Source organism: Passer domesticus, chromosome 7 (genome assembly GCF_036417665.1).
Source record: "Passer domesticus isolate bPasDom1 chromosome 7, bPasDom1.hap1, whole genome shotgun sequence".
NCBI classification, from domain to species: Eukaryota; Metazoa; Chordata; class Aves; order Passeriformes; family Passeridae; genus Passer; species Passer domesticus.
Window position 1 is genome coordinate 4,062,785 of NC_087480.1, and position 12,437 is coordinate 4,075,221.

General features: G+C 38.6%; 1 protein-coding gene across 1 annotated transcript in view; it reads left to right on the forward strand.

Annotated features, from left to right (window-relative positions):
- CHM (CHM Rab escort protein) overlaps window positions 1–10,258 on the forward strand; it is a 51,561-nt gene extending 41,303 nt beyond the window's left edge. Inside the window, exons 13-15 of the mRNA XM_064426495.1 lie at window positions 1,544–1,636; window positions 4,039–4,205; window positions 8,251–10,258. Coding sequence (XP_064282565.1) covers window positions 1,544–1,636; window positions 4,039–4,205; window positions 8,251–8,445 — 455 coding nt within the window. The 3' untranslated portion in view covers window positions 8,446–10,258. The remainder of the gene's footprint in view (window positions 1–1,543; window positions 1,637–4,038; window positions 4,206–8,250) is intronic.
- Window positions 10,259–12,437: the final 2,179 nt, after the last annotated feature.

Below are 12,437 nucleotides of genomic sequence, written 5' to 3' on the forward strand. Positions count from 1 at the left end.
TGTTCCATAGATCTAAAGGATTAGTTTCAGGAGGAGTTTTATGGTGCTGAAATATTAAGGTTTCTGTTATTTACTTTTCTCCATAAATTCCTTTCATTTCAGAAGAGGAGGTACTGCCTACCTTAATGAAATTTGTCTTCATATATTGAAATAATAAAGTTCTATATTAGGCATATATAGGTTCCAGTTATGGGACATATTTCATAATTTTTTAAAAAAACTTTTACATCATTATCTGTAAATGGGTTTTAACCTGACTGATTTCTCCTTGGAACAATTATTTAAGATAAGTATACAAATACATCTACTCTTTGATCACACTGCACAAATGACAGGCACATCATCTGTATTGCCACTTGAGTGGAACCAAACTCCTTCACTTGCCCTAAAAATGGAGACTGTAATGATGAAATCAGGAACTGAACTCATCGTTCTTCTTGCTGGGAGAATTACTTGAAGACAAATGTTGGCAACCACTGTAACTAATGCAGTTATACCTGAGTAAATCAAATATAATCAAAATATATACTGATGACTGTGACTCATAACCATAACCTTAAAGATAATAAAAAAGATTTTATAGAAAGTAAATGATGTGAACTTTAGTGATTTATAGCTGGGTTTTTGAGGAAAGAATAGGTTTTATTACAGTGTTTGGGTTGGAAGTATCTAGTTAAGGTTAAGGGGAGACTTTGATTATCACCACCCTTTTCCTTATTTTAGTTCAGACAGAAGGTTTGGTCTGGGTTGAATAAAAAAATTATTGTTTGAATAGAATCTGTATGTGTGCAGCCTGAAAGCAGAGGAGCGTGAAGGGTTAAATTTCTGTTCCTGACAAGGGTCAAGATCTGACTGATGTACTGGAAAATAATGACAACAAATACAGCCAGGCTTCAGAGAGAAGAGACAAAAATGTCATCTAGATTTAAAATAATACCAGAGCTGGGCACTGCTTTTAAATGCCTCAGAAATTTACAGTGCTGAAGATAAATCAGTTTAAACTTTGTACAGTGTTAAATTCCTTCAGGATTCTCTGATGGACACCTCTCTGGTGAGAAGTTTCCAGGAGCAAATGAGTCCACTAAGGTGGTTTTATGAAAAGCTTTAAGGTGAGGCTTTTAAATGAGTGAATGGCTGGAAAACCAGGTGGGGTGAAGCAGCTGGTTCTGGATCTGAGCAGAGGCCAGTGGGACAGAAAAGGGTCAGGAGCTGCATCAAGTGATTGTCCAAGGAGGCAGCAACTGCAGAGTCTGCAAAACAGAACAAATAAAGGATTGTTCAGCAGTAGCTCCTCCCATCTAAGAAGTGGATGAATAAAATGTTGTACAAAGGATTGCACATCATGGTGTACATCATGGGAGTAACTTTGAGAATTCTCAGGTGTTCCCAGAGAATTTCTCTGTGTGCTGTACATCCCTGGCTTAAAGGAAGTGATTTTATGAACAATTGTGATTTCTGAAAGCCTGCTGTGCCTTTTAAGAGTTGTAAATGTTGTTTATCTGTGTGTTGGCGATTGGAATTAGTTTGTGTTCTCTTTTCCCAGATCTAGTCCATCTAACCTGTCCATCAACTAAAACTGCAAGGGAAGATTTAGAGCCTGTTGTACAGAAGTTATTCAATCTAACTACAGAAAAAGGTAAAAATAGTATCATAATACCTCATTTATTTATCTTCCATAAATACAATTTACTGAAGTAGCTGTAACTGACTTCTTCAGCTGTGGTTTAACTTCAGTATCCAAGGACATGACCGTAAGTGTCTGGGACCTTTTTATTTTTCACACTTTCCCTTTTCCATGAAACATATTTGCTGTTCAGCACATCCTTGAAAGGTGCAGTAGTGAAATAAAATATTTGTGAAATTGTAGAACCCAGCTTCTTGGGTTGTTCTTGCTTCTTATTCACAGGCTGTTGCTCAGCCTCTTGTCTTCAAGTGTTTCCTTGTTTGCTGTTTGAAGTTTTCTGGATTCTGCTGTAAGCAGTGGAACCATAAAGTTGTTCTGTATTGTTATCACAAAAATAGATTTCCAGTAATGAGCTACTTGGCCTTAAGTTCAGGGAAATCTTGGCTACTTTTTTGAGCTTTGGCCTTGAAATGGACAATTCCACACCCCAGAGGAAAGCAGCTGCTGATGGAGCAGAAGGAAATTGTTCCTGAAATACCTGGGCTAATTCCACACAAGTTTTTGAAATCGAATCCTGAGATCTGGACTGGAACCATATTTGTGGTAGATGCTCACAGAGTTGGTGATGTGCATGTGGGAGATGCTGCTGTGTTCTAACCCTGGCAAAAGCAGTTTAAATACAGTGTGCCCGTGCTGCAGGGCAGTAAATCACACTTCTGCTGAGAGAACAATGCTCAGCCCCCAGTGCCAGGGGTTTTGTTGGTATAAATGCAAGTCACTAAGATGTGGGAGTACTTCATAATACTTATAATTGGTTTGCTTGTAATATTTAGAAAACAACTTAGATTTGTAAATAGGAAACTTTATTAGACTGGAGAGTTGCAAACATTTCTCATTTGTAGATGTGTTACCTTAAAACCTTCTAATTTTCACCTTTTAATATTTCACTTCCATCTTCAATTTTCAGGACAGTGCCATGTGTTTCAAAGACCTGGTGAAGAGAAGATCAGCTTAGTGTCTTCTAATCATTTGGGGAGGGGTAGCATTAATCTTCATGTTTAAAGTGATCCAGTTTCGAAATGATAGATTGTTTAGAAGCTGACTGAAATTCCTCTGTAGGAACTCTGTGATCATAGGGGTCCTCAGGTGCACTGAGGCACTGAGAAGCCAGTTTTCCCTGACACATAGGCCTTTTTATCATCAGGATGAGGTAGTGGTCGTATTTTAATTAAAATGTCAGAACAAATACTGTTGGAGTTATTGAAAATGAATCACCAGATAAAGTGAGCACTGGGCCATGGCAGGTCAAAGAGGCAAAGTCACCTGGAGAAGAGGACTCCATTCATTTTCCTGCCTAAATGAGGAAGAAGTAACTTTTATGAGCAATGTGAACTTTTAAATATATTAAAGAGCATCTTGCCTTGTATTAAGGCTCAGACTTTCACAGGCTGATGAATTTAATTTATATTTCAAACTGTTCAGTATGGGTAGCACCTATTTTTTTTTAACTATTTGACAGTTATAAAAAGATACTGAAGGAATAGCATAGATTTATCTCTTTTTTTGTAATTCAACTGCTTTAAAATACTGTTTTGAATGCCATAGTTATCAAGAAGTTTCTTCCTTGGAAAGAAGTAAATCTCACAAGGTCTTTTACAAGCTTCATTTACTTTAGAGGAGGTAAAATACAAGAAATGGGACAGCAAATATTCCAAACAAATAGTTTCTATTAAGCTCAGATTCTGTGTTGTGTGTTCCTCCGTTGCACTGTGCAGTTAAAAAGTGACCTTCATCTTTCCAGAGGTTTTTCTGCCTGTGTGCAGAGGGATCACAGGAATGTGCAAAATACAGCAGGGAGGGACAGAGTGTGAGCAAGGAAGTTGAGTTTCTTGATGAGTATTGCAGCACAGTGCAACCCTCAGTAAGTGGAGATAAATACAAATTAATCATTTATTTTCATTTAGCAGCACTGCCACAATTAGAGATTCTATGTACAAAGATAAAGTATGAAAGGAGGTGAAGAAATGACACATCAGAAATATCTGTGCACAGGAAATGCAATGCCTGTGAGCTGGCAGAGCCCAGGGAGGACTTGCTGTCTGTCATGTGCTCAGGAGATAATGTGAGAGGTGTTAAATTTAAACCAGGCTTCTTGGTAGGCTGCTGGTAGTGATAAGTGCTGCTGGTGTGGTGGAGGGTGTGCAGAGAGCAGAGTTTGCATAGCTGTGCTTGGAAAGGAGAGGGGAAGAATAATGAAGGAGAATCTCAGAAAGTTAAATAGTTGGCTTTTTGAAGAACAAAGATACTTTATTACAGTAATTCCATGGTAAAAATGGGATTTCCAGTGTGCTAGATTATGTTTACCTTATCACACAACAACACTGATTACTGCAGACACTCCTTTTCTTTTTCAGAGACTGAAAATGAAGAACTGGAGAAACCCAGAGTCCTCTGGGCAGTCTACTTCAACATGAGAGATTCCTCAGGAGTTGAAAAGAGTTCCTATGCTGGCTTGCCCTCCAATGTTTATGTGTGCTCTGGGCCAGACTCTGCTTTGGGAAATGACTGTGCTGTCAAACAGGTTGGGCAGAGCAGATTTTGGTTGCAGAATTTTAATTCTAAAGAAATAAGTCCATTACAGTCTGGGTTATTCTGCTGTACAAAAATATACATGATAATATACATGATACATGATAACTGCAAAATTATAAAACTAGGTAGATGGAGATATTAGGAAATAGTCACAATCTTTCACCTGGAAGGTACAGGAGGAGGTACAGTACAAATCAAAGCCAGAAAATCCTGTCTACAGTTCAGGTTGGAAGGATCACCAAAGAAGTTTAATATTTGCAGGACATAGTCCCAAACCAGAAATTTACTAGGGAAAAACCCAGCACAGTTCCTAGTGTGGTAGATCAGGCCTCCTGCCTCAGTTTCCCTTCTGTTTGCCTTGGTATCACTGTATGAAAGAATTCTCCTTTTAGGGATCCCCTGGATGAGAAGGTACAAATGCCTGGGCAGAGCTGCCCCAGCAGCCCCTGTGCTGTCAGGGCACTGTCAGACAGGAGAACACTTCACAGCTTGGGAGGATTAAGTGTCACTAGGCATTTTTAAAGCTGTGTTTTTAATGGCCATGTTCAGACAATGTGCATGCCATCTTCTAGCCAGTTGCAGGATTTTTTATGACTAAGTCATAAACCTCTTAAAAATAAGGTTTTGAAGTGGAAAGGCTGACATAGCCTGAACTGCAGGGTCAGAACAGTGTCATTAAGGGCTAATAGTATCCTTCATTTTTCTTTACAAGGCAATAATTTGCCTCTCAGAGGGATAAAGACCTGTGAAGACAAAAAATAATGCAAGACAATTGTTGTGGTAGCAGTTTTAAATTGTAAATGAGTTCCTTTCTAAATTTGATTTTCTCAAACTGTTGTTTAAAATGGGGCATGTTAAAAACAGATTAAATACACTTACTTAAAACTTATTTCTGATTTTCACATTTCTAACATTCAGGTTTGTTTTCCCTTAAGAGATTTTCTTACCAGTGAACAATGATGGGATAGATCAGGCCCTGTTTAAGTATTCTTGGTGCTGCAGTTCAGCCTTTATGTTCAGTGTGTTGGTGATCAGTGAGAGAGATGCTGAGCAGATCCTGAGGAGGAACCATCAAGAGCCTAAATCACTGCCTTTTACACAAAAATAGGGAGAGGCTGCATTTTTTTTAACCTGACTTAAATTTTGAAACAAATGTTCACAAAGTTAAAGAGGAAAATATTTCCGTGTAAACATGTTTATAGTTTGAAGTGGTGTGTGAGAGCAAAGTGAAGAGTAGGCTGAAGATGAAGCAGGAGTCACACCATGCAGGGACCTTGCAGAAGAGTGGAGGAGGGAAATAGCTCTAAGTTGCTGTGTCTTCCACTCCCAAATCACCCTCCCAGGAATGGGATGGGAATCCCCAGACAGGAGATATTTGCAAACTCGTGAATCAGAACAGCTTAAAAAAAACCCACTGTGTGTATTAGTCCTGAAGGTAGCTTGGAAAATGATATCTGATTTCTCTAATCATTTTGGGATTAGTGTTTTAGTGATACTTGCTGTGATTTATTTCTTCATTACCATCAGTATTACTGAGTGCTGTTTGTCATGCTGTGTGATTGCACTGCTGATGCATTATTGGCAAGCAGGACCACAGCTCTTAGAGACAACTCTCCATCTACACCTCATTTACAAATTACTGCCCTCTTGTTTTATTGCAATTCTGTGTTCAGTTCCTGGTGTGATACTGAATTAATGCTGATGGGTGCATTTCCTTGCCCTGAGGACAGGCTAAATGAAATGAAGATGCCATTTGTGATCTTTTCAAACTCCCTATGTGTGGATCTAGTAAAGCATCTGGCTTCCAGTTTTCTGTTTTCACTGCTGCAACCTGACATGAATTATTAGGAACTAAAGTAATATATTCCCTGACATATTTCAGACTTCTGAGGCATCTTCATGGTCAGGAGAGGATGTACTAAAACTGTCAGGCCAATATTTGTCCTTTAACCTGTTTATTTTCTATATCTGGAAGGACTTCAGAGTTAATCAAGTGTTGGTACTTTGGTCGTGGTCCCTGTAAAAGTTGCTGTGGAAGTCCACAGAGTTTATCCACAAGTTGGGATGCAGTAAAACAGGAGCAGAATTTAGTTTTATTCAGCTCCAACTTACTGGAGTTGCTGTGCAAGGGCTTTACATGCCTGTGTCTTAATGCTGGGTACAACTGGACACACATTTCTCAGCTGATACTGTGAAATACTGAAGGAACTATTGTCTACCTTAGTTACTTAAATATCACAGTGTTACAATGAAAGAGTTGTTAATTATAGTTTATTCTATATTTCTCCAGCTGGATAAGGTTAACTTAAAAACTTGGGAGACCTGAAAGTGCTCAATACCATTAAATTGTTCAGTTGTAATCAGTGTCATGATGTCCTACATAACATTCTTCCCATGTTGTTCCCATGAGAATTTCTTCCCATGTTCAACCTTGTAACTGTTTGACCATTTTTGGAGTGGGTATTTGCTGACTGATTGGACTGAATAATTGTTGAGAACTGCATAGGAAATGTTTGTCTGTCTCATTTGTCATATATTTAATTCAAAACGCATCATCCTCCCTCAGTATTCTATTAAATACAATTATAGTTGAAATGTATTTTTGGAGTAGCAAGGACTAAGTGCAGAATTGAAATTGAAAGTTTTTCTTTTGCCTTCAAAAAGTTAAACCCCAGCTTTTTAGGATGTTGTACTGCCTTGTTCCCCAGACTTACTAGGCAAGGCTTTCAGTTGACAAAACAATGGTTTTGAAGTAGAGAAAAAAATTGTCCATTTTTTCCTATATTAATATAAAAGCTTGGAAACAGTTTTGCATGAGTATGGAGGAGTAAAATTTAGGAAAGAGAATGAAAAATGAAATTGAACTGAGAAGACAGGGTCATTTAAGCAGTTAATATTGGACTCCTGCACCCACGAGCTGCTGGTGGAAACCCAGAGCTGCTGGGAGTGGAGTTCATCCAGAGAGCTCTTGGGTACAAGCTCGGGGCTGGATCCATCTGCAGACAGTTCCTTCCTGCCCAGGGTCCCTCGTGGGGAATGGGCCTTTGCAGGTGGCAAAGGCACTACTTAATAGAGCTTCTCACATTCTTGTGGGGTTTTAAAGGATCCTTGGCATCCTTTTTTAAAATATCTGGTTCTCTGGAATCCTAAGGTTGTATTCCCTTGGTTCTTTTCTCGCCCAGATGTTGTAGTTGTATTGTCCATGTTGTAATAACAACCACACTGGTGTTCCAGGAACTTGTTTCTTTTTAATATCCTCCATTGTAGTGGCCAAAAAACTTGTGCTTATTTAATTTCTAAGCCTTGATGGCATGAAGAGTGAGTGCCATTGTAAATTAAGTCATTGAACTAGAGCTGTCTTTTTTATCTAAAATACAGTTCTTTTCACACATACAGGTCTGTGTGCACACAGGTCTGTGCATGTAATTCCTTGGAAGTATAGATAGGAGTTTTAAATAAACCACAAATGTTTTGGGATGTATTTTCAGTGGTAGTATTCCATTGGATAAGAGTAGTTCTGAGCTGGCCTATGTTTAAGCTGTTCAGAAAAGGACAGATAGAAAATTTTTTGCAATTTTTTAATCTAAGATGGAAACCCATCTAGCCATGATATGGACTGTGCATCTGTACAGTTCCCTGGGTTTCCTTGTGAAATGGATCCCTCTCTCTGGAAGGAGCCAAGTTCTTTCCCATGCTTTGCTTTGGACTGCAGCTAGGAATAGTTTTATAGTGCAAAAGATCAGTTTGCGTCCAGAAGAATCCTCTTGTTCTCAATGCAGCACAGAATGACCAGCATTTTTTACAAAGCCCCATGCTATAACTTCCTGGTAGAACAATGTGGAAAGATAAATTGCTTTTTCTCTTTCGAGGTCTGCAAGAAGGAATGGATTTCCCATGTGTTTACAATACTGTCAGAGTACTAAATCACTATTGATTTGAAAGAACGCAGGTTAATCTTAAATATCTGTAAAATATTGCCTCAGGCTGTTACATTTCAAGGTAAAGTTTATGTTATTCTTCTTTTCCTTGAATAGGCTGAGACTATTTTCCGAGAAATGTTTCCAACAGAGGAGTTTTGTCCCCCACCACCGAATCCAGAAGATATTATTTATGATGAAGATGAGATTGAGCCAGAAGAGTCTGGATTGAATAATTCACCAGAGACAAAGCCTGAAACCTCAGCTGAGGAGAGCAGTAGTGAAGGTGCTGCTGTTACAAAGGAAGAATGAATGAATGAATGAACAGTGTTCTCTTAGGAGAAGAGGAGGTGGACCCAAACTAGGACATAAGGGAGGAAGGGTAAGAAAAAGAGGTTTTAAACCCCAGAGATGTGTTATTTGCCATTGCCTTACTTTCCTTAGCTTGGATCATCTTTGTAAAGTCATTTCATTTATAGCTGAGACACTTCTAAACAGTCACAGGTCCACCAGATCCAGTGGGGTTTGTAGCTAAACAAAAAAATACAGAATAAAGCATCTAAATTGAAAGTGCTAAAGTAGGATTCATGATTTATTGAGATGATTTGTTTTTGTTTTACATCTTGGAAAACATCCTCCATCTTTTAAAGAGGAAGTCAAAACTAAGCAAAAGAAAAAAGTGCAAGTTTGTTTACCAGTCAGAAAATGATTTCTACTAAAAATCCTTGGATCTCTGCTAATTAAACAGCTGAAGGTGAGGCTCACCATCTGTCCTTCACAGTGCTCTTATGAATGGAATTTAAAGGCAATAATATTGACAGTTCTGCAGTGGCTTTATTGTATGGTTTGAAATTGATGCCATAATCAAGTAGGAAATGCAATCCAGAAGATGTTCCTCACATGGAACTATTTTACATTCAGGTTTTTCAGTAAGACCTAACAGATGACACATTTTCTCTAGTGACTTCATTTACTGGAGTCGAGAAAATGGCAGAATTTAAACTTATGCCAGATTTCCCAGCAAAATTCAGTCATAAATGGAGCATTCCTGTTACTAGTCTCCTTAGATTTGTTGCACTGTTTGGGCCCTTAGTAAGCCAGTAGTTACTTTTTGAAGTTTAGGGTCTGAGAAGTTGAAATGGCTATCAGCTGAGGGGGTTTGTGGTGGAGAGAAGGTTCAACTGATAATTCCAAAGGTTTGTATTAATCCCAGTTAATAGATTAAAATTAGTGTGATAGCTGTAAACTATGCATTTTGTAATTATAAACCATGAAGCATTTATACAATAACATTTATTGAACTATTTATAAACCTAGTTTGTACGAAAAAACTGCAAAATAAGAAAGCTGTTGTAAATGACCATGTTAAACTTGCACTTATTCTGAACCATGCTTGAATCAGATACGAAAAGTATTTCTCATGTACTTAAAGATTTACTTTAAAATGCACACCCAATAGATCAGTAGTATATCTAGATTTGATGAGTTGGGGTTTAAACTTCTTCATGAAGGTAGAGCCAATTCCAGGAGTGCTTAAATACTGTAAGTAAATAAAAAATGCCATTGAGTCCTGAGCATTGAGCTCTGCCTGGCCGTGCCACAGCCAGGTTTCTGTACAGTCCTGTGCTGCCCGTGCCTGCCCTGAGCCTGCCTCCAGGCCAGAAAGGGGAATTTATTTATTTTTTTACAGCATAACTGATACTGTTCTCTTTGTCCTGCATCGTGCCCACTGTCCAGTTTGCATTTCAGGGTTAGTGTTTGCACTCTGTGTTGGATAGGTACTGGTATGTGTGTGTCTGTGTGCATCATCCAGAGTCTTCCAACAACACGTGGCTGGAATGTTCCCAGTGTTCAACAGCTGTAACCTCTGGATGCTTGTGATTGAGCAGTTATTTATATATATAAATCTATATATTCATAAGCAGGCTGCCTCTTCATTTAGCTGTAATTTCTCTGTGTATTGGGAAGCATGAGTGTATGATTTTATTTAACATCTGCAGATCTGTTGAAGAGCTAAGTGGAGGGACCTATCCCTGCCTGTCTCTCAAAAACAGGGATCATAGTTGAATCTCTCATCTGTGTTTACAAGGAAATCTCTTGATGAAAATTAAAGGTTTGCTTGCAAGTGCATGGTCCTGTGTTTTCTTTCAACTTCTTTTCAAAGAAAAACAGTTCACTTTCAGCTGGGGTTTCCTGGGAATTCTCTTGGCTGCTTTCAGCACCAGGACACCTGTAACTGCCAGTATGGGTACCTGTGTTACCAAGTTCATATCAATTCATGTCTGAGTGCTCTGTGTCCATGTGAAGCCAGGTTTGGAAATAGCTCAGATTTGATTTGAGGTCTGATGGAGTGATGTACACATTGGAGCTGTGACTTCACACTACATTGATTGCTTAAAAACTGTTTTCATGTCTCTTTCATAGGGTGAATGGAAACATTAAATGTTTTTCCTATGGTACTTGAGTACCCAATAGCTCACTTGCAGGAGCAGTAGATCAGACTGTTGATGCTGGTATTTTACAGAAATCATGCTCTGAGCTGCATTTTGTTCTTTCTTTAAATGATGTAAGCATGCAAAGTGAGGGTTAGGCTCATTTGAAGTCGTTTTTAAGGCTTGTCATACAGGATGTATTCAAAAGATAACATGACTTTTTAAAAACTGGCAATTTATCTGTAGGATTATTAATAAATCAAGTTAAAGAAAGATAAGGTTAATTGAATTTTTAAACAAGTAGCTGTATTATCCTTCAAGCACCTTGGAGCTCATACAATATTCACACCTTTTTTTTCCTAAGGAGTGCTTTGATATGTTTGAATTCCTTTTTTAATGAGTACTTTCTTTTTAAGTTGGTTAATTGGATTAACCCTTCATATTCAAAGAGTTAATTTTATGCCGTTTTCCCTTCTGTGGCATTGCCTGGGCTGCAGGTGGTTACTGCTCCTTTGGAGGCATTTCAGCCAGAGAGCTGCTTCGTCTGCTTTTTCTGCTGCTGATGATGCTTAGGGCCATTTGACAGGTAATCATTAGAACTTGGATCCTTGCAGACTATGGGGTCTTTTCTCCCATCATTGCAGGGGAATTTATGTGGGCAACTCCTATTAATGTTAATGGGACTTGCATGTGTAAATCCTCCTTGCATCAATGGGAAAATTGACCCCTGAAACAAAATATCTGCCTGTTAGACTTGCTGATTCAGAAACATCCAGGCACTGCCAGCTCCCGAGTGGAAATGTGCTGGGGCATGTGCTGGAGCGTGGAATGCTCTGGGGGAATTTTCAGGATTTTCTCTTTTACACTGCATTTTATATTTTCCATAGACTGAATCTTGTCAGAGTTGCCTCAGTGATTCTTTGTGTAGCTGGGAAATGCAATTTCCCATTCCATACTGGGCAGGCTGCACAGCTCCTTGGATTGGATCTCATTTTATTTTAGCCCCCTCTCTCTCCCCTCTAAATCTTTTTTCTTCAGCAGTCTGAGTTGCAACAGCTTAATTTCAAGAATAATTTGCTCGTGATGTATTGATTAATGACAAGTCAGAAGTATTAATGTACTGTTTTCACACAATAAGAGACTGGGTCGCTTACAATCCATAATCTCTTCTGGAGAAAGGATGAAATTAATTTCCTCAACACTCATATTTGTGCTTCAGTACCTTGGCAGTACAAATGAGAATGTATTTTATCTGTGGGTAAGTTTATTCATGCTGTATTGTGTGTGGTGTCGTTCACACAGTTATTTATATAGATATTTTATATAATCTCTGCAGTGCATTTTTGGTGATTTTATATTGGAAGCAAGTCATCCCTTGGATGTAGAAAATCTGGAGTGGAACTACAACTAAACTAAACTGCTCCAGAGATCTCTCCTGGCTCTCACCTCAGTGAGTGCTCTCTTCAGCCATTAATTATCAATAAGCTCTGCAGATTCTGGTGGGTTGTCTTCTGTTCATGTTCTTTTTTAATTCTTGCTGAGGATTTTGTGCCTGCCATTAGTGCAGTTGCTGGTTTTCCAGCAAGGGGAGCAATTTGCTGAGATCACATCATGACACAGTTGATCTTTGTGTGTGTCTGCAATTCCTAACAATTCTTCTCCAATGGGTATATATATGAGTATTGTATGACAAAATTATTCATTCATGAAAGTTTATCACTTAAACCTTTGCAGAAAGTAACCACTACAGAACATCCAAAAGTTAGAATTGCCTGTGTTGCCAGAATTGTCAAAAATACGTGGGAGAGTTGTGGTGGCAGAGCAGTTGCTGCATTCCTTGGGTAAGTAATAATGCCAAGTACCTGTGGTAAG